Here is a 27,272-nt window from a genome sequence, read left to right as displayed (position 1 = left end):
TATCCATGTTAACAAAACTGCACTTTGACCCCCTAAATCTCTAAAATAAAATTAAAAAACATAAGGTAGCAGAGCTCTGGTAGGCACCATAAGATTATTCATTTCATTGATCAACAAACATTTAGCACGTATCTGCTATGTAGTATGTGCTAGACCTTGTGACGTAACAGTGAACAAGACAGACACGATCCTTGGCCTTCATCATTGAAGTTACTTAGTATATTTTACCAAACTCCATTAAGAGAAAGAAATCGGTGTTGCAATTTAAAAGGAAAATCCCAAGACCTTGATTCTTTAAGCTGATGTTTTCTAGCATTCTGGAGGTGAGAAAAATCTTTTTTATATTCTAGACATGCTTCTCTTCATGACCTATCAATGTAAACATGGGTCATGTCTTGTTCTGAGAACTTTAGGCAATCAGAAAAGATCCCCACACTCAGGACATTCCTATGAGAAGTAGTAAAGTAGAATTTGGCACCCAGACACTCATCACAATTTCTTGAGTTGCGTCCTTGGCATGAGGGCACCAAATTTTGTGTGTTACTAGAAGGTCATTTCAACAGTCAGAAATTGATGATTTGTAATACAACCAACTCAACATGCAGCTCCTGGGAAAAAAAGGTTTCCCTTGGGAAGAGAATTTAAAATGACTCTTTATTTTTTTAGGACTCAATGATTATATGAAGTAACAAGATAAAAATGTGCATTTCTTGGACAGTTAGGAAACTGAAATATTTGGGTTGGCAACAGAAAGTTACAAGTAAATCAAAGGCACTATTGCTTCTGTCAGCTAGTGGCCAATTACTTTGGGAAAGAAATTTCACAAGCTCAACTATGACCACTCTACCTTTAAAACTCCACTATTAGACACTCAATTGTAGAACCATTTTTGTGAAAGCCAGTGTGTAGTTCACTTACTTAGGTACTCCTACTTCTTCCTAATGCAACAGATACATGCATAGTTACTTCAATGGAAAACCAAGACTTCTGCTGCTCCTAGAAATAGACAGTGGATCTTAACAGGGAATGGAAACAATTCCATAACTGATACAAATATTCCAAATGTTGAGGTTCTAATCTAAAAATTTCTACTCCAAATATACAGAGAATATATAAATATAGTGGCAATACTTTCATTTTCCTTACAAAAGTCCTATTTTGGAAATATTATCACAACAGTTTATTTTAATCAATGTTGTGATGGTTAATACCGAGTGTCAACTTGATTGAAGGATGCAAAGTATTGATCCTGGGTGTGTCAATGAGGGTGTTGCCAAAGGAGATTAACATTTGAGTCAGTGGCTGGGAAAGGCAGACCCACCCTTAATCTTGGTGGGCACCATCTAATCAGCTGCCAGTGTGGCTAGAATATAAAGCAGGCAGAAAAAAATGTAAAAAGGCTAAACTGGCTTAGCCTCCCAGTCTACATCCTTCTCCTGTGCTGGATACTTCCTGCCCTTGAACATCAAACTCCAAGTTCTATTTTTTTTCTTTTTTTTCTTTTTCGGCCTCCAAGTTCTTCAGCTTTGGGACTCAGACTGGCTTCCTTGATCCTCAGCTTGCAGATGACCTATTGTGAGACCTTGTGATAGTGTGAGTTAACACTCCTTAATAAACTCCCACGTGTGTGTGTGTGTATCCTATTAGTTCTGTCCCTCTAGAGAACCCTGACAAATACAAATGCACTGTATATATTCAACAAAACTTAGCTACATTTATAATTTGGGCCTGAGAGTATAACTGAATCACAGACTTGTTAGGTTATTCTTGCTATTTTCAAGGAGGTTTTTTAAACGTTTTTTTTTTTCCTTTTAGAAAGTGAAAACCAGAACAGCAAAAGAATCTATCAAGTAGAGAGAAAACACTAGATAATTGAAACAAATCATAACATTTCCCAGAGCTTTCTACTTATCAAGAAGTTTTCCAGAAATCAAGTAACAGCATTGGCAGTGGTAAATTAATGCCATTAAAGTCAGAAATTATTAGCTTTTGGAATACATGGATATAACTTACCTAAATACAGTTAATGCCTCAACTTTCTGATAGTTCTTAATAATAACTCAACTCACTGGTTCTGAACAATTTTTTAGGTCTTCATATATTTCATCTCCATATGACATTCCAGTATTCTCAACTGAGCAGTACGACTTTTACGTCCAAGGAAAGTACATCAGAATCTCCCTGGAGGCACATATTATTTGAAGAATGCCCCCTGAAAACCCTGGATGACTCTTTAAATGCCTCCCCATCTCCTGTTATAAAAATCACTAATTTAAATATTTGATATCAATTGTCTTTTTACATTAATCAGCATTTAAAATGTTAGTTAAAGCAACTCAATGATTTAGACACTTTTATATTAAGGTAACTATGATAGGCAGAATAATGGCGCCCCCGAAGATGTCCACATCCTAACCCCAGAACCTGGGAATATGTAACTTCATATGGCAAAAGGAACTTTGCCAATATAATGAAATTAAGGATCTTGAGATGAGAAGATTATCCTGGATTATCCAAGTGAGCCCAAAGTAATCACAAGAGACCTTACAAGAGTGAGGCAAGAAGGTTGAGTCAGAGAAGATTTAACAGCAGAAGCAGAAGCCAGGGTGAAGCAAGGAAGGAACCAAAAACCGAAGAATGCAAGTGACGTCTAAAAGTGGGGAAAAGGCGAGGACGTGGATTCACCCCTTAGCCTCCAGGAGGTAAGCATCCCTGTTGGTACTTTGATATTTGCCTCTCTGGCCTTTAGAACTGTAAGATAATAAGTTAGTGTTGTTTAAAGCCTCTAAATTCATGGTAATTTATTACAGTAATAATAGAAAGCTAATATAGTACCACTATGTCAAGAACTGTAAAACCTCAGAGCCATGCTAGAATTAACTTCAATTGTAGTAACCTGAACGTATCTACATAAAACCAAGAAAAAAAAAGTGTTGGAACTGTAACTGTCTGTAAGCTGTTCTTCCAATGAAATGCTGGCTCCTCTTACACACTAGACAGTTTGTTCTTGAGTCTAGAGCCTGAAAGCATTGCTATAAAATTGCATTAATAACAATTATAAAATTTTTATAAAACAATATAATAATCACTCATTTTTTAAAGCCCTTCATTTAAATAATTTTGGCATAGTTTGCTGTGATATAGGGGGGCGATCACAGACCTACCAGTATTTGGTAGGTGATATCACAGCAGCCTCAACCGTGAAATACAAAGATGAGGTGCAGTCAGTCACAAGGAGCACCATGAAGCGATTGTGAGCTAACTGGAACTCCTCAGTAGGAACCATTCTGTCATTTTTGATCTTAGTAGGTAAGAATCGCTTTCAGAGAGTTAATTGTGAAAAATCAGACATGATAAATGTTATTCCTTAATCCATAAAATGAATTTTTAAATTTTATTTTTTTAAAAAAAAATGCACAAAGAAGATTCTGGGGCTGAATAGGTCAAGCTTATTTTTTGACCTTCTGTCTTTTGGGAGCTGAGAGATTTAAATACCAAACATATGATTAATTCAAATAGCTCCTGTCCTGGACATTCTGGGAAAACTATTTTCTACTAAAAAGAGAATAGCATTAAGCCACCAATAAAAACCAATAGGATGTTTTGACCAGTTTTCTTTATAGTTGTGAATGATTTATGTCAGTTCATTAAAACTTTACCTCAATATTTCACTTACCATAAGTCTGTGAGTGGGAATACAGTTTGTGGCTAGAAAACTGATGAATGCTATGTGGTCCACTCAAGTACAAATAATTGTTGTTATTAGCATGATGATGGCTCCTTACACGGTAAGACAACCAACCTTATTACCACACTACCTTCAGCGTTATCCTTCTAAAATGTCCTCTATAGTCTTTTGAATATTTATTATAGTTATTTATTCATGTCTTTTTCCTTCTTTAGATGGTTTCTTGAGGGCAAGATTTATTGTCTCATTTATCTCTATACCTTCATTGCTTAGAAGATAGTAGGCATTTGATGAATGTTTATTAAATTCATCCATCTACCTACCAGCACCTTCAATTTCCTGTTGGCCTACACCTGGGTGAAGCATATCCTAGAACAAATAACAGAAAAATCACCTATTGCAAGATCAGAATTTACATGGGTTTGCTTAAGCTATTTAAGATTGTCCTGCACATTCATAATATGTTAAAAATTGTATCACTCACTGTGAATATATGAAGTAATTATGATTAATTTAATCTTTCTGAGTACTCCTATTTATTTATTTTTGAGATCGAATTGCTCTGTTGCCCAGGCTGGAGTGCAATGGCACAATCTTGGGTCACTGCAACCTCCGCCTCCTGGGTTCAGTGATTCTCCTGCCTCAACCTCCTGAGTAGCTGGGCCTACAGAAGCCCACCACTATGCCCAGCTAATTTTTTGTATTTTTACTAGAGACAGGGTTTCACCATGTTAGTCAGGCTGGTCTCGAAATCCTGGCCTCAAGTGATCCACCTGCCTCAGCCTCCCAAAGTGCTGGGATTACAACTTTTTCTATAACTAGAATAATTCAGTTGTCAGTGTAACCCACACCACTCTACAAAGTTCACAGTCAGTTAATATAAACTTTTCTACTTCTTTTTAACCTAAAATATTTCTGAATCTTACCATATTTTCCTTCCAGTTTATTTTATTCATATAACAACAAATATTTATTGAGGGCCTGCTATGTACCAGCCACTGTAATAGAAATGAACAAAGTAGTCATCTCTGTTCCCAAGTGTACTGAGAGGGATAAACATGAAAATTAGCTGTGCATTTCAATGTGAAATGTAGGTAGTAAGGGAGCCCACAGCAGGAAGTTCTGACACCTAGGGGTCCACAAGTTTCAGCTGAATCCGAAGTATGATCAGGAAATTTTTAGATACAACAGTTCCACATCAATAAAGTTAGAGGCCTGAAGTGAAGAAAAAATAAGTTTGAAAAAGTATAAATAGGATAATATAGGAGGTGCACGTTTTGTGACAAGGGTAATGGAAATAAATTATGCTGAACCTTATAGACACCATTAGTCTCTCATAAATAAACAAATAAGTAAATAAATAAGCTAAGCCTTATATGTCATTCTAAGGACTCTTGGAAGAAAAAGTTAATCATAACCTCTCAACCCGGGGCAGTATCATTCTGTAGAGAACATTGGAGAATGTGTGAGGCATTTTTGGTTGGCATAATGGGGGATGCAGTCAGCAATTAGTGCCTGGAGGGCAGGGATCCCAAACATTCTGGAATGCTTAGTAGAGTCCTTCATAAGGAAAAACTGTTCCACCCAAAATGCCAACAAGGCCCCATTGAAAAACACTGCTCTAGGCCATGTGACATCAAATGTCCTTCCTCTCCACTTTTCCTTTGGTGCTTCATGATCTGGAGACCCAGCAGTTAAATAAGGTGCCCATCTGCGGATAGTAAGAGTCACAACTGCGTCTGTCTGACCTCAAAGCCCTGCTCCTTTTATTACTCAGGATAAAGCGGTGATATGAAAACCAAGCATAAAAGACAATGTTTTAGAAAGAACAGAGCAGTAGTAGCATCAAAGTCTATAGGAAAGAGAAGGAAAATGAGACTGACAAAATCACTGTTTGCTTTGGCAACAAGCATGTTGTTGGCAACAGTCGGAGAATAGTAGCTTTATTACAAGGAATACAGGAAGGGTTGATTAGGAAGTGGAAACTTCGAATAGGTTAAATGTGTGCTTTCAATAAATTTGACAATGAAAGGATGCATATTTTAAAGTAGTTTGAAGGGCTTGTTAGTTGTAGCAGCAAGTTTTTGTTCTCACTCTTTTTGGTTTGGGCAGATCACTATTTCTTTGAGGTAAGTAGGGTGTGTGTATGTTTCACACACCCTGACTATTAGCAAGTGCCAATCAAAGCTGACCAAAGGAGAGTGTCTCAGGAATGGAACAGGATCAGATCTTCTTCTAGGAAGGTGGGATCTGACAAACACTCGAGTACTGAAGCTCTTTTAAACAGAAAGATTTAGGTGGGATCTATACTACTTGGCAGTTTCAGCCCAGAGATGGGGGGAAAAAATAGAGTTAATAACTGCACCAGTAAGGGGTAAACTTTGAGATTATCTCTGACACTAGCAGAGAGGTTCTTTGCCTGAGCCCACAGTATCTAAGAGGTAATAAAACTGCCTCTGAAAACAGCTAGGGCAGAGGCACTAGAATTTTTGAAAGATCATCACAAGGTACATCTAATGTAATCACAGCAACCACAATCACAGAAATGGCCTTCACTCAGAAACGTGGTAGAGATGTCATTCTTCATTTATACGTCATATGTCATTCATCAGATTGTTACTACAATCTGTGGCATAATTTAGGTAAAACTTACGATAGTATTTTTATTGCATAAAATTTATAATGATATTTCTGACATACAAAATCGCAAAGGGATCAGTGTGCATGATATGCTTTCTAATTAACATAATCAAGCATTCTTCATTATATCAGAGTGAGAATATGGTAATTAGGAAGTACATCAGTGTTACCTGAGGTATACTGAGGTGTGAATACCATTTCATGTTAAACCTCCCTGGACCTACTTGCCAGGGTCTCTGTGATTCCTAGTGAGTGCCCACAAGCCACCTGAAACTTGACAAGCTGCACACACAGCCCACTATTTCCTCTCACCACCTTCCTTCCACCCTTGTTCCTTTTCTTAACTAACAGAAAATCCATTCACCCAACTGCCGAAGCTAGGAAAATAAAATAAATGTCTGTCAAGCCACAGTAATACTCCACAAGGTACCATTGTTTATGACTGCTTTTTTATTGCTTTATAGATTTTAGTGGTAGAAAAGTAATGACAAATGCTACATTAATTGCTCCGAAAACCTTGGGTTAGTTAAATATTTTGAATTTGTTACTTTATTACATAGATATTAGAAGGCAAATAATAATCAAATTCCTGTAATTTCTTCAAACTATGGAACATTTTTACTGAATAAATTGTTTCTAAATATAATTTTGAAAAAAAACCCATTAAAAAGAAAAATTGCGGATGTGGGTGAGGGGGAGGGAGGCGGCAAATCATGCTACCACGTGTGCACCTATGCAACAGCCTTGCATGTTTTTCACATGTACCCCAAAACCTAACATGCAATAAAAAAAAAAAGAAAAGAAAAGAAAAATTGCACTTGGGGACAACATTATGTCCTCACAAAATGAAACAAAAGCTCTATTCTTCTAAGAGCAGATTTGGACATACCAACGTACAGCTCAAGCGAGCTCAGGAAATGTTTCAGTGATATTCTGTTATCCCTTGAGACACTTAACTTCAGTTCATGAAAATATCAGTGTCTAGGGGATGAAAATTAAAATGGCTTCCTGTAAAAGCCCCCTCTAGGCTACAGGGCTAATTTAAACAATATGGCAAAACTCCAACCAAACCTCATGCTTAGGTTAAAGTGTCTTATTTAAAAACTGATCTCTGCATTTATCTGCCAACAGTACATCTTTTCTATTTCAAGTTCCACATGTTTTACATGTTCCACAAAAATAAACTATAATGTATTCTAATGTAATATTAATTTTTACTATCAGTTTTCTTTGTAAGAAGGTTGGGCATATCACCTTACATTTTTTTTTTTTTTGTGTGAGTACAGAAACCTTTAATGAGGATTCAAGGTTTGTAAGGAAGACGCAGAGGGCCGGCGCTCAGCCCCAGCCTCCTCATGTGTACATGGCTCCATGGAGGTTCTCCAGTCGGTGCTGCTGCTGCTGTTTTCGAGCCTTATCTCCTCTGTGCTCTTCATAGGTGTCATCATCAGTGGGCAGCTCATGGCGGCACAAGGACAGGAATTTGTCTTGCTTAGCCAGGGCAGAATGCAGCTGGAATGGAAAAGGTGATGGCAAGGCATCTCAATGGCAGTCTCCTCCTCCTCAAATTCCAAAAGACACACGGGGCACTTGAGCTCAGCCTGAGAGCCTCTGATGACGGTCCTGGGGAGGTTCTCAACCACAGTCTTGGCAGCTGGTGGAGGCAGGTGGTGGTCCCAATCTAATACCAACCTCAAGTCTTCAAAGTCCATGCTATTGAAAAGTGACCTTGCGCCGGGCGCGGTGGCTCACGCCTGTAATCCCAGCACTTTGGGAGGCCGAGGCGGGTGGATCACAAGGTCAAGAGATCAAGACCATCCTGGTCAACACGGTGAAACCCCGTCTCTACTAAAAATACAAAAATTAGCTGGGCACGGTGGTGCGTGCCTGTAATCCCAGCTACTCAGGAGGCTGAGGCTGGAGAATTGCCTGAACCCAGGAGGCGGAGGTTGCAGTGAGCCGAGATCGCGCCATTGCACTCCAGCCTGGGTAACAAGAGCGAAACTCCGTCTCAAAAAAAAAAAAAAAAAAAAAAAAAAAAAAAAAGAAAAGTGACCTTGCAAGCTCCAGCAGCATGTTGGTTCGAGTCTCCTGCTCGGGGCCTAACGGCTCGCAGTCGTGTTCGTCGAAAAGTCGAAATATGCATGAGACACAAACTCAAATGCCCCACTGCCTCCACGATGCAAGTCGCATAGCAGAATACAACAGCCATAGTGGCAAGCAACAGCCCTCAGAAGATACGCTCGAACTCCGTCTGGTTGGTGGTGGCGGGATTGCGGCTCTGGTGGGTGGACTGCTGGGTGATCTGGCTGCCCTTCCGGCGCGGCGGTGCCTGGTACTCAAACATGGACGTCAGGTGGGTGGAGAGCATGCCCTTGAGGTCGGACGGCATGGGGTCAGACCAGAAGAAGTCGTGGTTGAGGGCGTCGTCACTGTCGATGCGCTGGGCAGGGTCCAGCACCAGCAGCTTGTCGATGAGGTCCAGCGCGTATGGGTCGCGCACGTAGGCCTTCAGCCTGTCCTTCACCTTCCGCTTCTGGCCCTTGACCAGCTCCAGCTTGTCATACAGCTCATACTTGTCCACATTTGGCCACACCCCAGGAGTGATGGAGCCACAGAGCTGACTGATGAGGGCGAGCTGGTGCTGCTCCGTGTTGCCCTGCATGATGGGGCTGCGGGTCCACATCTCTGCCATGATGCACCCAGCACCCCACAGGTCAATGGGGGGGCCGTAGTCCCGCTCCCCGAGCAACAGCTCTGGGGGCCGGTACCAGAGTGTCACCACACGGTTGGTGTAGCGATTGGGCTGGCTATTCTTGGCCAGGCTGAAGGCCCGGGCCAGCCCAAAGTCTGCCAGCTTCAGGACCCCATCACGAGTGATAAGCACATTAGCAGCCTTCAGGTCCCTGTGCAGGATCTTGTTCCTGTGGATGTAGTAGAGGCCGTTAAGCAGCATCTGCATCACCCTCTTGATCTCAGACAGCGTGAATTTGACCAAAACATTGCTCAACAGCCCAGCAAGGTCATGCTCACAGAAGTCAAACACCAGGTATATACTGCCCTTGTAGTGGTTATAGGGGGAAGCTTTGGTTCGACAAATCTCAATCAAGTTGACCACATTCTCGTGTTTTAGAAGCTGAAGGATCTTGATCTCCCGCAAGGCTGTAATGGGGAACCCCTCCTTCTTATTTCGCATCAGCACCTTCTTCAGAGCCACCTTCTGGCCAGTCTTGCGGTGCTTGGCCTTAAACACCTCCCCGAAGGTGCCTTGGCCGATCTTGGCAAGCTTCTCGTATTTGGTAACTTCATCACAAAAGGGGCACTCAACCGAGTCGTACTGCTTTGCCATGGCCGCCTCCAACGAACCGCCGCCGCGCTCCAGGCCCCTCCGCGCTCCAGGCCCCTCCGCGCTCCAGGCCCCTCCGCGCTCCAGGCCCCTCCGCGCTCCAGGCCCCTCCGCGGCTGCGCCACTTCCGCCTCCACGGCCACTTCCGGCTCCCCCTGGCTTCCCAGGAACTACAAGTCCCATATACTAGATCTTTCTCTTCCACCCACCCACCCCCAAATACTGATCCCAGAGAGTAGCAGGTCTGCCTAAATTAAAAATCACTTTAGCTTGCTCTCTCCTGTAGCTCATGACTCAGTAAATTAAATTTATTTTAGGCTAATTGGTGAGTTTCAAGTGTATGCTATTATCTTCTATTTTGATTGCTGGTTTTGAAATACTTCAAGGATTATTTCCAAGTTGGCATTTCTCTTATGCCAATGCAACAGACACAAAGGGGACATAGCTTCATATATGCATTTAAGTGACATTATAAAATTGTCAATTGCTCTGTCGCTTCATCCGCCGCCTCAGCCGCCTCAGCCTCGCCTTCGGCCCTCACCCTCCCTCCGCGCCTCCAGACCCTGTCGCTTCCCACGCCCCCAGCCCTTCAAGCCAGATGATGAACTTCCTGAGGCGCCGGCTGTCGGACAGCAGCTTCATCGCCAACCTGCCCAACGGCTACATGACCGACCTGCAGCGGCCCGAGCCCCAACAGCCGCCGCCACCCCCCCGGCCCGGGCGCGGCCTCGGCCTCGGCCTCGGCCTCAGCGGCGCCCCCGGCCGCCTCGCCCGGCCCGGAGCGGAGGCCGCCGCCTGCCTCGGCGCCCGCGCAGCAGCCTGCGCCGCAGCCCGCGCCGACGCCGTCGGTGGGCAGCAGCTTCTTCAGCTCGCTGTCCCAAGCCGTGAAGCAGACTGCCGCCTCGGCGGGCCTGGTGGACGCGCCCGCGCCCGCGCCCGCGCCCGCCGCCAGGAAGGCCAAGGTGCTGCTGGTGGTCGACGAGCCACACGCCGACTGGGCCAAGTGCTTTCGGGGCAAAAAAGTCCTTGGAGATTATGATATCAAGGTGGAACAGGCGGAATTTTCAGAGCTCAACCTGGTGGCCCATGCAGATGGTACCTATGCTGTGGATATGCAGGTTCTCCGTAATGGCACAAAGGTTGTCCGGTCCTTCCGACCAGACTTCGTGCTTATCCGGCAGCATGCATTTGGCATGGCAGAGAATGAGGACTTCCGCCACCTGATCATTGGCATGCAGTATGCAGGCCTCCCCAGCATCAACTCACTGGAATCCATATACAACTTCTGTGACAAGCCATGGGTGTTTGCCCAGCTGGTCGCCATCTACAAGACACTGGGAGGAGAAAAGTTCCCCCTTATTGAACAGACATACTACCCCAACCACAAAGAGATGCTGACACTGCCCACGTTCCCTGTGGTGGTGAAGATTGGCCACGCTCACTCAGGCATGGGCAAGGTCAAAGTGGAAAACCACTACGACTTCCAGGACATTGCCAGTGTGGTGGCTCTCACCCAGACCTACGCCACTGCAGAGCCTTTCATTGACTCCAAGTATGACATCCGGGTCCAGAAGATTGGCAACAACTACAAGGCTTACATGAGGACATCAATCTCAGGGAACTGGAAGACGAACACTGGCTCTGCAATGTTGGAGCAGATCGCCATGTCAGACAGGTACAAACTGTGGGTGGACACCTGTTCTGAGATGTTTGGCGGCCTGGACATCTGTGCTGTCAAAGCTGTACATGGCAAAGATGGGAAAGACTACATTTTTGAGGTCATGGACTGTAGCATGCCGCTGATTGGGGAACATCAGGTGGAGGACAGGCAACTCATCACTGAACTAGTCATCAGCAAGATGAACCAGCTGCTGGCCAGGACTCCTGCCCTGTCTCCTCAGAGACCCCTAACAACCCAGCAGCCACAGAGCGGAACACTTAAGGATCCGGACTCAAGCAAGACCCCACCTCAGCGGCCACCCCCCCAAGGTTGTTTACAGTATATTCTCGACTGTAATGGCATTGCAGTAGGGCCAAAACAAGTCCAAGCTTCTTAAAACGATTGGTAGTTAATTTTTCAAAGCAGAAATTTTAAGCCAAAAACAAACAAAAGAAAGGAAAGCGGGGAGGGGAAAACAGACCCTCCCACTGGTGCCGTTGCTGCGTTCTTTTAATGCTGACTGGACTGTGTTTTTCCTATGCAGTGTCAGCTCCTCTCTCTGGTTGTTTACCTGTTCCTGTTCGTGCTTGTAACGCTCACTTATGTTTTCTCTGTATAACTTGTGATTCCAGGGCTGTTTGTCAACAGTGTACAAAAGAATTGTGCCTCTCCCAAAAAAATAAAAAAAAAATAAAAATAAAAATAAAATTGTCAATTAACACATCTGTACATACATACGTAAGGTGTATGTATTCAAGCATACATTCTGAATCTAAACAACTGGACCTCAGTTATAGCTACCACCTACCTGATGTTTGACCTTTATTAAGTTATCTGACCTCTCTGAGCTTTACCTTAGTATCTGTAATACGGTAAAAATAAATACAGAAATGTAGAAAAAATATATCATAAAAATGGGAAAATTAATAAAACTGCCTCATAGAATTATACAATGGATGTTAGTTTCCTTCCTTCTCTCATTTCCAGCATTTGCTCCTTATACCCTAAAATACATAGGTGAAATACATTCTAGCATTTTGCTAACTTCAAGATTTCAGTCATAAAGAGAACAAGGACTTGCTGAAAGATGGAGAGCTAGAGAATGACAATGAAAGTGTTCAGGATTTTTAAGACTCTCTCTCTTTCTTGTTCCCACACTGGTGACTTCCTTCCCGACATACTTTGCTGTGAGCTCTCAGACAACAGGCAGTGTGGATTTTGCAATCTTAGCATGCCATGTGCTTCAGCTAACTGGCGTCTCTGGGCACTGGGTGTGCTTCTGCCAATCTCTCCAGACTCTGATTGAGTATGGCATGCGCCTGCTGATTCCCACTCTCTCAGCCCAGAGTAAAAGACCAAGCCAAGCTGCCACCATCAACCCCAACCTTAATCTAATTCTTCTCATTCCTGATACAGAGGGTACCCCAGAAGGTATATATTTTCTGTCTGCTTGTTAGGCCAATTGTTCATTAAACACAGACACAGACACACACACAGACACACACACACACACACACACACACACACACACACACCATAGCACGTTATACAATTTTCTCTTTCTCACTCTGACATACACAAATGCACACATATAAATACATTCTTCCCTTAGGTTCAAATTTAAAGGAACATATTTTAACTTATTAAATTACATTAAAATAGAGAAAAATAAAAAGAAAATGGTGAAAAGTAAAGTTATCTCTTGTTAACAGAACTAAGTCAAAAAAGCATGTCCTGCCATTGCATATTTAATTTTTAACAAGTATAGGAGGTAAAAAGTCTCCCTGTGAAACGTTGGCAAATGTAGCACAGGGGTGGCACACAGTATAGGATACGATGACACTAACCACAGATGGGAAATTAGGCCGCTAGTATGCCCAAACCTAGAGACTGGGGAAATGCAGCAGTTTTAATTTGGTTCTGCCATATTTGATTTATGTAAAAGTTCCATGTTGGCTTTATATCTGGAAATGTGTTCTTCTTCAAATAGTTTTAACATTAATAATTTGCGGATTGAAATCTGTGGTTAAATACATTTTTAAGAGGGTATTTGCAGCTAGCAAAGTTTTGCGCAATGATCCATTGCAACTGCTGGAACCAGTCTCAGCCATAGGACAGATTTCCAAGGAAGTCAAAGAAAGCCAAGATGCTAGAGAACTCCACATGAGGCAACAAAGCCAAGATGCCATTTTTAATCCAAAGCCCAGCCTCCCTTTGCCTATATGTATTTTCATCCTAAAATAAAATCAGGTTTCTTATTGGCCAAATAACGAGCTCCCTAAAAAGAAATAAATGACAGAAGAAAAGGGTAATCAACATTAATGGGAAAACAAGAAGGTTAAACACAAAGTAATGGGCATGCAGAGAGAACATGGAATATGTACCGTGTAAATGTAAGTTCCAAACACTGTTTTCTGCATTTCCATGGAAAACCTCATGTTACGGAAAATGATTTCTGGGCTTTCGATTTGGAAACTAAAACAGGCCTCTGTGGAGTCTGATAAATAACAACATCGTCATGATGTTATAAAATCACGATGCATTCTTTTTCTAAAATACCTCACAATGGCTTACAGACATCTTTTTATTTATCTCTATTATCTGAGATATATATGCAACATTTGACTGATTACAGATTTTAGTCATACAAAGAGTAATGATTTGCCAGTGATAGCTGGTAAGTGGAGACAAGATTAGGAGCCAGGTCACCCAAAATATGTAACAGACCTCTATCCAGTAGACAGTGTCATTTTGAAGTAGAGTAAATTCACAACAAAATTACTTGAAGTGAGCAGCATGATCCATGCGTTTTTAAAATATCCCACTAAAGAAGATGACTATTTCCCAGAATTGTCCTGGGATTTGTTCATGTCAATGACATGTTTGAATTTTGAAGACAGAGAGTCTGCTATCAGTCACAAACAGGATCACATTATATTTGTCACACTAAAGAAAAATGTTTCCTATTTGGCCTTCAAAACAGAATTATTGGAGTTCTGGGGCAAGATGGCAGAATAAAGCCAAATTTGATTTTAAAACACATGTCTGCTTTGAGAAATATATGTAAAACATGAGTGGGGAGAAGGATGATGAATTAGTCAAAGAATTTTCAATATTTTGCCTGTTATAAATTGGAATTCCAGGGAAAATAAGCAGTTTGAAACTGAGCACAGAATCTTCCTTCACACAAGCCTAACAAATGAACAAAAATAGATTAAAACTGACCAAGAAAAATATAGCAATCAAATGAAGGAGGAAACACAATCTTAATGTCACTTTCTTTTTAAGAAATGGTCACCAGAGAAGAGAAAGTGAAGATTTTAGAAAGTGTACAGTTATCTCAAACACATGTGACTCCTATATACATCAGAGAAGTAAGGAAGAGAGGTGAATACACAAAATCTCAAATTTTCCACTAATGTCATCGATTTATTTTAAAGAAGCAGCCTAAGCCATACCTGTCTACCTATTACCAACAACTGTATTCTCAGATATTTACCCAAGAAAAATAAAAACACATCCCCAAAAAGACTTGTATAATAATGTTCATAATCCCAAAGCCAGAAGCATCCATATGTTCATTAACAAGAAGATGGATAAACCAACTAGGGTATATTCATACAATGAAATATTACTTAGTAATTAAAAAGAAATTGCTCCATGCAAAACATTAAACTGAGTGAAAAAAAGTCAGGCACAATTGAGTACATACTTCATGATTCCACTTACATGAAAAACTTACCCATGACAGATATCAGAACAATGGCTGCCTACATGGTGGTAGGATTGGTAGAGAAGGAGCGTAAAGGGAACGTTCTGGGCTTACATGGTAGATGCATTTGTCAAATTCATGAAAATATACATTTATGATCTGTACATGTTACAATAGGTAATTGATACCATGATTAATTATTTAAGATACAAAATAAAGAAAGAAAAGAAATAGAGTGAGGGGATAAACAGACAATGCAGGGAAAGATGTAGAAACCCCCCAACAGACAAATAGTGCTCCTGTGTGTCACAGGTTCAGAAATTTCCACCAAGTCAGTCTAGCTCATATATTCCTGCTAGCAAGAAAGCTAAGATGAAAAAGCAGAACTATCAAAACCAACCCACTTAATTTCCAGCAATAAAGAGGGATTTAACAGAACAGAAAAAATGAAAGAGAAAGTAAGACACAATTTTCTGAGGGAATGGGAAATCTTCAGAGAGAAACACACAGAGGTCCCTATGGAAATCCCCATACCTCCGTGAACTATACACCATGTCCAAAACCCACAGTTTCTCCCTCACTGTGTCAGTAGTCAGGAGCCCCTCACTGACTAGGAGCTGCTGGGATTAATCAGGGCAAGTGAACACCTAGGGCCAATTATCTATGAAAGCAGTGAAGGTTCTGGGAGTCCATCTTGACTCTGGAAGATCTGAAACCCAAAGGAATAAGAAAGCTCCCCAATTAGGTGGAGGAAACCCTAGCCCATTTTGTTTTCAATGGCCTTTAGGCAAACAGATTAGTCCACCCACTGCCATAGCCAGCCACAGCCTCTTTCAAGTTCTGCTCTCCCCCATAATCATAATGTCAGGATAAGAAAAGCATATTGAATGCCCTGGAAAGGCAGTTAGGAGCATGGCAAATAGGCCTCAAAAAGGGTAGAAACAAGAATTCATTTAGACCATAACAAACCAGCTGCAGGATAATAGAGCTGCCTACATCTAACATGAAGAAGATGTACAGAAAGCAAAGTGCACCACAGTTGTGTATACTGGGATCCCAATAATCCTACTTTAACACGGTGTCAAACATCTGAAATTGCAGATTGCTCTGTAGCAAGGCTGTAAGGTTCTGGAGACTGAGCTACTGAACGTATTGAATGATACCTTACAGAGGTATAAGAAGATAAAATGTTCTGCACTGATGCCTTTGAACAGAGGAAGATGGAGAGGAGACAGAAAGAAACTTCCATCTACACTCTTCATTATCATTTCTCCATGTCTTTATCTATCATATAACTAGCCAATGGAGAAAAGCAGAAATTAAGGATAGGAAAAGGCACTGCAACTTGTAGCAGCTCCTAGGTATGGGAAATTATGCAAAATAAGACTATAATAATAAATACCTTCCTGTATGGATCTAGTGAATTCACTTTTACACTTAACGGTAAGTCCTAAGAGTAAGAGACCTGCTGCATGACTGCACTGTGTCTTGTAATTATGGTTTAACTGGCTATGAGCAAACCATCCTCTCGAAGGCAATTCTATTCTTAACAATAAACAATAATGTAATAAAATGTAATTCATGAAATGAAAGTAGCAATTACCAAAAGAAAATCTGTAAAGTCTTACAAAAAGTGAATATTGCACCAGGAAGGAGATCACAGAAACACAAACATCTGAAACAGGCAACCATTTCTAGGGCAACATACACACCATTCATATGATGCATTTTTATGGAATCACGCTTTCTGTTATCTCAGAATAAACGGAGCACCTGACAAACCCTATACAATTACTGTTGATACTTAAAGTTAATCACCACTCGAAGGGCATGTTCCTCACTTACCCAGGGGTGGGAAAATTTAATGACAGAAACAAACATTCCATACAAGGAGTGAAGATAGCATACAGTCCCTAAAAACAAGCTATCTAATTAAAATGCAGAAAGACATCTGTGCTCTCCAATCATTAAGTGCACAAGAGAGACAATTTAAAGGTTCATAAAAATCTCTGATAAGAAAACTGGAATGAGTTTACAAAAAATTTAAATATGAAAATAATAAACTGATATAATATAAATAGGAAATAAAATAAGAAATACCAATAAATAAATAGGAAATATCAATGGGTTTTCACCTAGCAAACCATATGCTCTGAACCATGATTTGGGTCACATATAAACTCAGACTTCATAGCTTTATATTCAACATATAGGACAGTCAATGGAACCCTAAAGGGAGAGAGCACTTCTCTATACAGCCTGCTCCTATTAGAGCATTGTCAATTACCATAGGGTACAGCAGAGGTTGAGTAACATGGCTGATCTCTTTCAACAGTATTAAAGGTTTCCCTAGCCCAGTCCAATAAACACATGTTCCCAATAACTCCCTTAATGAATAAGCCCCTTTCAAAAGAGAAACAGGACTTACAGAAACACTAACCTCTTGATTAAAAAGCACATACTTAGTCAGTGGACTGTGAAGGTCTTCCCCAATTCGCATGCTTCAGGCTGCATTCACAATCAGTTAGTTACATCAAATCCCTTTTTGTTTCCCTCCAGTGACTTTTTATCACCCTGTTATTTCACTCCTAAACAACTGCCATACCTGGCTTTCATCCAGATTCCCTGCAAAGTATGTCCCTCCCAAACCATAGAAGCCAGCCTATTTATATGTGACCAACCTCCTAGAACTTCCATAATATGGTAGACAGAAAAATGTTTTCAAAATAGTTCCCAGTTCAATAAGGCATTTATATTTGTTCAACTGAAGAGCCTCACTCATTCCTTTTTCTTTTTTTTTTAAGAGACAGGGTCTCACTATGTTGCCCAGACTGGAGTGCAGTGGCAATTCACAGGCATGGTTATAGCACACTACAGTCTCGAACTCCTGGGCTCAAGTGATCCTCCTGTTCAGTCTCCCAAGTAGCTGGGACTACAGGTGTGTGCCACCATGATGGGCTGACTTATTCCTTTTCTGATTTATTCTTGAAGTTTTTATGAAGTCTCTCTCTTTCATATACTCTAGAACTGCTCAAAAAAGAACACATTCAGCTAATAACAAAAATATCCAGGTGATAATCTCAGTTTAGTCAGTAAAAAGCTACCTGACCTTGAGAATCCACCCTGCCCTTAGCATCTCCGAACCTCAGTTCTTCTGCCAAGTGGGTGAATTTTGGTGATTTCATTTCTATTTCAAAATGGCGTGAATTTGTGACACGGGACATCCGAGAAGTGACCTTTTGATGTCAATCATACTTTATCCCACATCACTCTCATTTTAATTAAGTGTTCACCCACCCCTAAGCTTTATCCCTGAAAGATGATAAATTGATGGCTAATGATTTATTCTAAACCATTCTTAATTCCCAATATTTTCTTCAATACCCAAAATTCCCAAAGTCATATGAATGTATTCCTACTGACAATGTGATACTCAACATTCCTACCAGCATTTTTTTTAGTTACTACTTTGCCAGTTAATCTATTCCACTTTTCCTTCTAAACTCCAAGCTTGGATTAATAAATCTATTTCCTTTCAAGGATCACTGTGCATTCCACAGGGAATTACACATATATGCTAATTTGATCCATGACAGATAGATGAGATTCAACTCTAACAGCTCAGTAATTCATTTCTCTCTCCCTGCCCCTCTTCTCTGTTGCCTAAAAGTAGTTAGTAAACCTTTATCATTCACACTAAGCACTACAGTCCCTCACTCTCAACAGACACTGTCAGAAGAAAAAAAAAAGTTAGCCATGAATTCCTTTAACTACCCTCTTCTTTATTTATGTTGTATGCATTCTTTCCATCCTTCCTCCTGTGGTAGACAAACTGGTGTTAGAGTTGCTTTTCCTTTCCAAAGTTATACCCTTCTTAAGTGAATTTAAATGCAGCCCTTCACGTCTATTCCATAGCCATCCATCAATCTCATTTATTTCTTTCATCAATGTTCTTCTTCTACTACAAAGTCTTGTTTCCCCTTCTGCTCAGGATATATGTTCAACTCCCCCAAACTTTAAATAAACAAATTATTTTCCATTAGACTTTCTTGAGGTTAGAGGATCTGGAAAGGTAGTTTCTGGCTAAGCATCTACATCCTAGTAATTATTCTATAATATGGAAGAAAAAGCACAACTTTTCAGCAGACAGAAAGTTGTCTCTATCACATCATGTTACTCACTGAGCTCCATGTGTAGCTTTTCTGAATCCTTTCAACAAGTCTTTCATTACATTTTCTTATTCTCATACTTATAATTTAAGAGCCATATTGTAAAATTCTACTTCTATTGCACTTTCTTCTTGCTCTCCAAGCTCTAACTGGACTAGATCACCAGTTCCATAACTGCACCTGTCACCTCTCTATGAAATCTTTTACAGCTTTAACTCCAATCTTAACCTTTTTGCTAAGCTCTAATGCTACATGTTCAATACTTTACTTAATACTACCATTCTGAATCATCCACAAGCAATTCAACATGGAAGTATCAGTTAGGATGCTTTAGGTTACAAATAATAGGAAAACTCTACTCATTCTGTCTTAGACCACAGGTAAATTTATAGCCCCAGGTGACATCAGGTAGAACAGGCTACAGGCACAGTTAAAATGTACATCAAAGCTCCGAATCCTTTTCTCTGCATTTTCCTTAGTTCTTCCCTCCTCTACATGTTGGCTTCATCCTCAAGCTGATGAAAAGATAGATGCGACAATTCTACAGGTCATGTGCAGGCATAACACCATCCATAAAAATAAGTGCATCACTTACTTTAAGAGAAAAACTTTACAAAAGTCCTATGAAATTAGGCCCATGCTCATTCCTAAATCAATCATTGGAATGAGATTACCATAGTTAATAGTTAGCTTAGACCAGGGTTTTTCAGTCATTGACATTTAGAACCAGATAGCTATTTGTTGTGGAGGGTTATTCTATGCACTGCAGTATTTTTAGCAGTATGCCTGGCATCTACATCCTACATGCTAGTAGCATTCCCCACATGGGTAACCAAAAATGTCTCCAGCCAATGCCAAATGTCTCCTGGAGGGTGAAATCACTCCCATTGGAGAATGACTGGCATACACTAAGCATGATCTATCCTTACAGTATAAATGAGGGCCATTGCTATGGTCTGAATGTGTCCCCCAAAAGTCATGTGTTGGAAACAATCCCCAATGTGACAGTGTTGAGAGGTGGGGTTTTTGGGGAGGTATTTATGTCATGAAAGCAGAGCCGTCAGGAGTGAATTAATGCTACTATAAGGAGAGCTTATGGGAATGAGCTCACTCTTTTGCTCTTCTGCATGTAAGGAAATATTCACCTCTGTGGGCCCTTCCACCTTCTACCATGTGGGGAAACAGCAAGAAGACCTTACAGGTGTCAGCACCTTGACTTTGGACTTCCCAGCCTCAAGAACTGTGAGAAAATAAAATTTGTGTTCTTTATAAACTACCCAGTCTGTGGCATTCTGCTATAGCAGCACAAACAGACTACAACAGTCATCTTCCCTTAATAGGGAAGATAAGAAATAGATGTTGGGTAGGCAATCAATAGTTACCACTACAATGTCCAAAACCAAAATTCTTTTCTACTCCACACCTCCAGAAATATATTTCTTCTTATGAATACCCAATACTAACATATAACTGTCTAGATATTCGATGGCCCAAAGAACCCTGGACTCATCTTGATACTTCAATCAAGATGAAGTTCAAAATGAAGTTCATTACCCATGTTCAATTGTCAGCAACTCCTAGCACTGCTGACTATGAAGCACTCCATGAATTTGTTCTCTTCTCTCCATTTCCACTTTCACCTAAATATCTCAGTGATTACTTCCTTACTGTTCACTGCTTCCTAGGCTTTCCTCCAGTTTTGAGAGTTATCTTTTAAAGGACAAATCTAGTCTAATCACTTCCCAACTTAAAACTATATTATGATTCTTCATCACCCACAGAACTAAACTGAACATCTTAAGCCTGTTATATAAAGCCCTTACTGACGTATCCCTTGCCCACTGCTATGCTCAGACTCCAGTCACCTTGCTTATTTTATTCTTTAACCACTCTAGATTATTTGTTGTTCCTCAAACAAGATGTGCCATTTGATACACTGGTAACTTGTTTGTGTTAAATCCACTGCCTTGAGTGGCCTCTCGCTCCCAAATCTTCACCCGTCTTTGGGTCCTCCAAACGTCTCATGCATTATTTCATTTTTGGTGGCTTCTATTCTCCCCATGAGAAAGTTAATTACTGTAACACCTGTATCACTATATCATTTAAAAAATTACAATTCTAACTGAAACACTTAATGCATCATCTTATAGCTTTATTGGTGAGTCTGCATAGCGAGATCATGAGCTACTAAAGGTGATGAATTACCTCTGTATCAACAGGTTATGCCACCACGTTTGGAACATAACAGGACAGCTCAAGTATAGGACTCTTGAAATTGACTGACTTGAACTCATTTGAATATTTGTCCCAAATTTTAATTTGGTACAAATCCAATCAGTGATTAAATCCGGTCGATTAAATCCAGTCAATTAAATGTATCTGTCTCTAGTAAGCAGCCAAATTATCTAAAACATTCATATATCTTATGAAATCTTAATAAATGCTTGTTGAACAGTAAAATAGCTTAAATCCAAAAGGTAAATAGCAGTGTGACAAAAAGTCAGCTATAACACCTACCAAAAAAGGGATGATAATTTCCAACTATGTGCATGATTTAGAGGGCCTACTTACATACGTGCATGCCTAGAGCCTATCCAAATCCCTCCAACTTCACACCAAATAATGAACAGCTAACGTTTCATGTTCATCTTGAAAGCCCCAGTGCCTAACTGCTTACTTTGATCAGGGTGAACAGCACCTGTGGTTATCTGCCAAACCTTACTGACCCCTCCTGTCCTTTGTAGAGAACTTTAATTGCATTAGCCTGTTGGCCATGGTGCAAGGGTACATTACAGTATTCTGGAATGCTCTAGGTTCAAGGACTTCCTTATTTTTAGCACACATAAAACTAATCTCTTAAACATTAATAAGACATAATTAATGCCCTGATAACACATTGCTAAATCTTATATCTAAAATGGGATTTGAATAACAATGCTACAACATGGTCCTGTCCTCTCTGTCCCTCAGGCTCTTATTTAGCTTCATTTTCCAGGAACAGCCCAGGATCCAGCTTTCACCTGTAATGACAAACTGCAATAGGCCTCAAGAAAGAGAAAAAAACTAGTGCGAGCACCAGAAATGAGCTGGATGTGCCATACAGTCCTGCCTTTAACTAATAGTCTTGTGATCACAGAAACACTGCCTTAATAAGGCCCTGCACTTAAATGTCAATCTTATTTTTGTTTCCTGCCCAGTCAGCTGGAATAAAATGATAGTTCCTGCTAAATGACTGCTCCAGAGAAGAAGCAAGTGAATATTAGTGATGGGTACATAAAAAGTATAATTTCTGAAAAAGATTAAGGCACATTCTCACACTGCCGTAACTTAGAAACACTTTATAGAGCTGAAGAGACATTACTTCTCCCCTGCCCTTCACCCTATTTACAAGTGCAAAAAAGATCAGGTTTCTCAGAAACTCCTGTTTTCATTTAGCTGGTCTAAAATGGAGCTGCTGCATTATGAAACAAAAGCTCCATTTTTCTTCAGGACAAGAAAATCATAGCTAGCCATATGTCATCTTTATATTTTTGGACAGAATCTGGATCTTTTTCTTTATGTGTTCCCCGTCTCTTTAAAAAAAAAAAAAAATTATACAGCACCTTTGATTTTTCTGTATTGCAATTACCCAATTGTGGTCTTCAAAATTTTATCTAACTTAAAGTTGAAAGCTAAATTATTTACTTTTTGCTGAGGATAGCTTTAAGAAATACTCTGAAAAAGTCTAAATCCTTGTTTCTCTCTTCAGTATTCATCCCAAACACAGCTCCTTTCAAGCTTCACATTACCCTTTCAGTTCTTTCTCTGTAGAGAGAGTCGTCACGTTTTTGAGGTTTGGTGGAATCTGTCTCTTGTAGTTCATTCTTCACATTATAACATCTGCCAGAACTCACTTCCCCACTGTAGAAGACTGCAAAAATAGCCGAACTACCTATATGCATACTGTTTGAAATGTAACTTTGCCTCCCATCAAGAGGCTGTCTATCTCCTCACCCTTTGAATTTGGACCGGTCTTGTTACTTGTTTTGGCCAACAGAATATGGTGAAAGTGATGGTATGCCAGTTCCAAGAGCAGAGCTTAAGAGGATTTGCACACTTCCCCTTGCTCTTTTAAAACCCTGTCAGCCACTATATAAAAAAGCCTAAGCTAGCATCTGTGATGATGGGAGCCCATAAGAAACAGAGTAAGCAATCCCAAATGAGGTCATCCCAGAGCCAGACTTACCTGACTCTGTAGCGTATCACACAGGCCTTAGTAAAACCAGACAAGACCATATAGTAGAGATGGTGGTTGCCTTAAACCACCACCATTTAAGTTTTGTAATAATTTGTTACACAGCAAAAGCTAACTAATATAGCTGCCCATATACATTTTTAACAACCCAAACTCTTCTCTACCCTGCCATTTTTCTTTTTATATGATAGACAAAATATTTCTCACCAATCAGACTATCCTTTTACCCAAACATATATTACAAAGTCCTTTCTTTTCTTTTTTTGAGACAGGGTTTCACGCTGTCACTTAGGCTGGTATGCAGTGGCACAGTCACAGCTCACTGTGCCTCTACCTCGTGGGCTCAAGCAGTCTTCCCATCTCAGCCTTCTAAGTACATGGGGCCACAGGTGCATGCCACCATGCTCAGCTAATTTTTTCATTTTTTGTAAAGACGGAGTCTTGCCATGTTGCTAAGGCTGGTCTTAAACTCCTGGGCTCAAGTGATCCTCCCAACTCAGCCTTCCAAAGTGATGGGATTACAGGTGTGAGCCACTGCACCTGGCCTATTATAAAGTCTCACAATGTAACACAAAAAAGTCTCCTTATTCCCGAAGTATTTGTAAGGCGCATTCTTGGCCAAAATGATATTAAAGGAAATATTGTATAAAATGTCCCTCAAATGAAATATTTCAAATTCTGCTAATTCACACAATTGTCATATAATGTAGAAACAAATCTTTTCATATTCCTTTTAGGATTTTAACCTGGTATGTACCAGATAGTTTTATGAAACAGAGTTTTGCTCTTGTTGCCCAGGCTAGAGTGCGATGGTGCAATCTGGGCTCACTGCAACCTCCACCTTCCAGGTTCAAGCAATTCTCCTGCCTCAGCCTCCCAAGTAGCTGGGATTACAGGCATGCACTACCACGCCCAACTAATTCTGTTTTTCTAGTACAGATGGGGTTTCTCCATGTTGGTCAGGCTGGTCTTGAACTCCTGACCTCAGGTGATCCACCCACCTCAGTCAACCAAAGTACCTCCCAAAGTGCTGGGATTATAGGCGTGAGTCACTGCGCCCAGCCCGTACCAGATATTTTGGAAATTATATCTCTTTTCATCTTTTCTATGAGAAGATAGGCTTAATGAGGTTAAATATTTTGTTCAAGGTCAAAAAGTAAGTAACAGATATCATACTTAAATTCATGTCTTCTGATTCCAGAGCCCATCCTTTTATTATTATTATTACGATTTTAAATAAATAGAGACGGGGTCTCACTATGTTGCCTAGGCAAGTCTCAAACTCCTGGGCTTAAGTGATCCTCCCACCTCGGCCTCCCAAAGTGCTAGAATCACAGGTATGAGCCACCACACCCACCCAAACCATATTGGCCATCTTGACTTTGAGAGTATTTACCCAAATTCCTAATGCCTGAGATATACTAAGTTTTGCATCAACTTGTAGAACGCATTCCTTAAGTGTATCTGTTTACTCACTCATGCAAGTGGCAGATGCAGCATAAGGACTCTCCTGATTGCTGAATCTTACGGTTTACTTGCCTTTTGTTTCTGCTTTGTCTCTTCTCAGAGGACATAACAATGGATTAAGTCACCTTCTCCTACCTTTTTCTACATGCTTTCCTGTCAAACAAATCAGCCATCTCCTCTAAAAATACTTACTTTTTTCCAGCCCGTCTTCTAATCTATGACTGATATACATAGAAGAGGAAAAAGATAAAATGCAAATGAAAACATCAAATATTCATCAAATGTAAGAAGCCAACTTACTGTCCTATGAGAGTCATCCTGGCCCTTCGTTATACCAGTTGTAAGCTTTCTGAACAAAGTGGGCTTCTTTCTCAATATTTTGACATGATAGGTGTTTAGTAAATGTATGTTGGGAAATAACAATAATGTAAAAAGGAGAAACTATATTCTCCCTCTCTGGCTTCATGTTGCATTCAAAGGAATTATCCTTTGAATTATGGAAGTTAACTTGAACTTTATGTTTTTTCCTTGCTAAGGGCTATTAACATCAATATTGCACCACAGAGGGGATTTTTGTTTTTCTTCTGATAGCCATCTTTCAACGAGTCTGGCTGCAAGTAAATGAGATCAGCATTTCACGAGCCAACTATTGTGTGGTTTATTGCCTATACTTGCTAAACTTTTCGTTCCCCATAGTTTGCCTCTGTTTCTATCACGGACTTTATCTTGTAATGAAAATTAATGCCCTGATTTAAATGAGTGATATGAAATATGATCTATTATGCCTGCTGGCAAACAGTATGTTTCATCTCATTACCACATTCTTAAAGAATAATTAGCATCTCTAGGGATGAATTGGATATTACATATCCAACATTTGCAGATACCTTTATTCATAGTTAAAACACAGTGGTTCTTTCCTTTCCACACACTAAGCCTCAGTTAGAAGTTTTATGAATCCCGAACATTAAAATTATTCTCTGGGGAACACAGATTGTGTTACTGTTAAATCAGCTGCATGCTAGTGAAGCCCAGAAACTCTCTACTTGCATACTTGTAAAATTGTCACTATTGTCTTATCTTTGCCTTGCTTCCAGTTACTTATTCCCTTTAAACACTTTAACTGAAATTGATAAGTAAAATGGAAAACTGACATCATTTAACTGAAATATTTACTCTCAAAGTTCACAAGTGTTCATGACATATTCAGATAATTGAGACCAATATTATGTCTTTGCTCAATTATTGGAGAGCTCACAAATCACTCTCTAAATCAATCTCTCAGTTGGATATGGACACTGAAATACAAACAATGTAAGTTTAATGTACTTTAAATTATCTTTATATAGCAACAATCTACAATGTAAATATTAACTGAAGCATGTTATTCACTAATTTCAAATAAATTTGAATCTAAAGTTAACTTCATAAAATACATTTCACGAAATCTACTTATCAAAAAATGAGCATGGTTATTCGGAACACAAAATACAACATTAAGCCTTTGTTATCAGTCCCTTGGTTTAATTTCTTTTAACGATTTCTCTGAATTCTTTTTTTCAGATCTGCTAGGATTTTCCTATTCCCTTAAAATACTTTGAAGCTTGTCTTATTTATTTAAAGAGAGGATTTTGTTTTATTAGCTGTCTGACAAGTATAAAACTTTAACTTTTGTGATTCTGTTTCGGTGGCTGGTTGTTTCTGCTGGTTCTTATTCTGGATTCCTAGATTCCTTGTGTGCTTGCTTAAATTCACCTGTAATTTGCCCAAGTTATTGATGGAACTATTTGGGAATTCTTGGAGGCTTAGGATTGGTATTTGCAGTCTACCAGACACACACAAAAGCACCACCTGTTCAGAACAACCTTAAACTAAATCCACACCTAGCTTTGTTTGAACTGCCTAGGTAAGGTGTATTTAAGCAATGAGTTTTTGAGAACACCAGTGATTAGCTAAAACTTCTCAAAGATCTGTTTATTTCATTTGGTTTGATTTTTGGGCTATCTTCTACTAAGCACTATAATGACTCCTCTTGCAGTTTCCTGAGAGGGCCAGGAGAGTTTACTTCTGGTTCACTGTTATCCTGGGGTATAGCCCTTGGGATCTCAGCTTTATGCAGGGAGAATGTCCCGCCTTAAACTCCCTACCATGAGTAGACCTTGGGCTCAAGCTGGCCAGGTTATGCAACTGGCCAATTTCCTCAGGCAAAAGCAGCTTCAGCTTTCCAATGACCTCTGAGTTCTCATTTTCTTCTGAGGTTTTAGCCATGTGATTCCTTGTTATTTTTCAGCTTTTTCTTGCTTTTAAGATTATATAGGTATTCACCAAAATTTTTTTTTAGCTGTTTTCAGTGGTA

The 27,272-nt window shown here is 40.2% G+C and overlaps 3 protein-coding genes across 5 annotated transcripts in view; 1 reads left to right on the top strand and 2 right to left on the bottom strand.

The window, feature by feature from the left end:
- The window catches only part of HMCN1 (hemicentin 1), a 443,485-nt gene that overhangs the window by 382,125 nt on the left and 34,088 nt on the right, over nucleotides 1-27,272 (bottom strand). The window lies entirely within an intron of this gene.
- Nucleotides 8,559-9,696, bottom strand: LOC105711531 (cyclin-dependent kinase 9-like). The gene has a single exon (XM_064370414.1). The coding sequence runs from the start codon at nucleotides 9,675-9,677 to the stop codon at nucleotides 8,559-8,561; it is 1,119 nt and encodes a 372-aa protein (XP_064226484.1). The 5' UTR covers nucleotides 9,678-9,696.
- On the top strand, nucleotides 10,202-12,008 carry LOC110567740 (synapsin-2-like). The gene is given in 2 exon segments (XM_064370913.1): nucleotides 10,202-10,407; nucleotides 10,409-12,008. Coding segments are annotated over 2 exon segments (1,458 nt in total). The 5' UTR covers nucleotides 10,202-10,272; the 3' UTR covers nucleotides 11,732-12,008.

The sequence above is a fragment of the Aotus nancymaae genome, unplaced genomic scaffold (assembly GCF_030222135.1).
Source record: "Aotus nancymaae isolate 86718 unplaced genomic scaffold, 86718_ANA_hifiasm-v0.15.2.pri h1tg000108l, whole genome shotgun sequence".
NCBI lineage: Eukaryota > Metazoa > Chordata > Mammalia > Primates > Aotidae > Aotus > Aotus nancymaae.
This window is presented reverse-complemented; position numbering and strand designations above follow the sequence as displayed.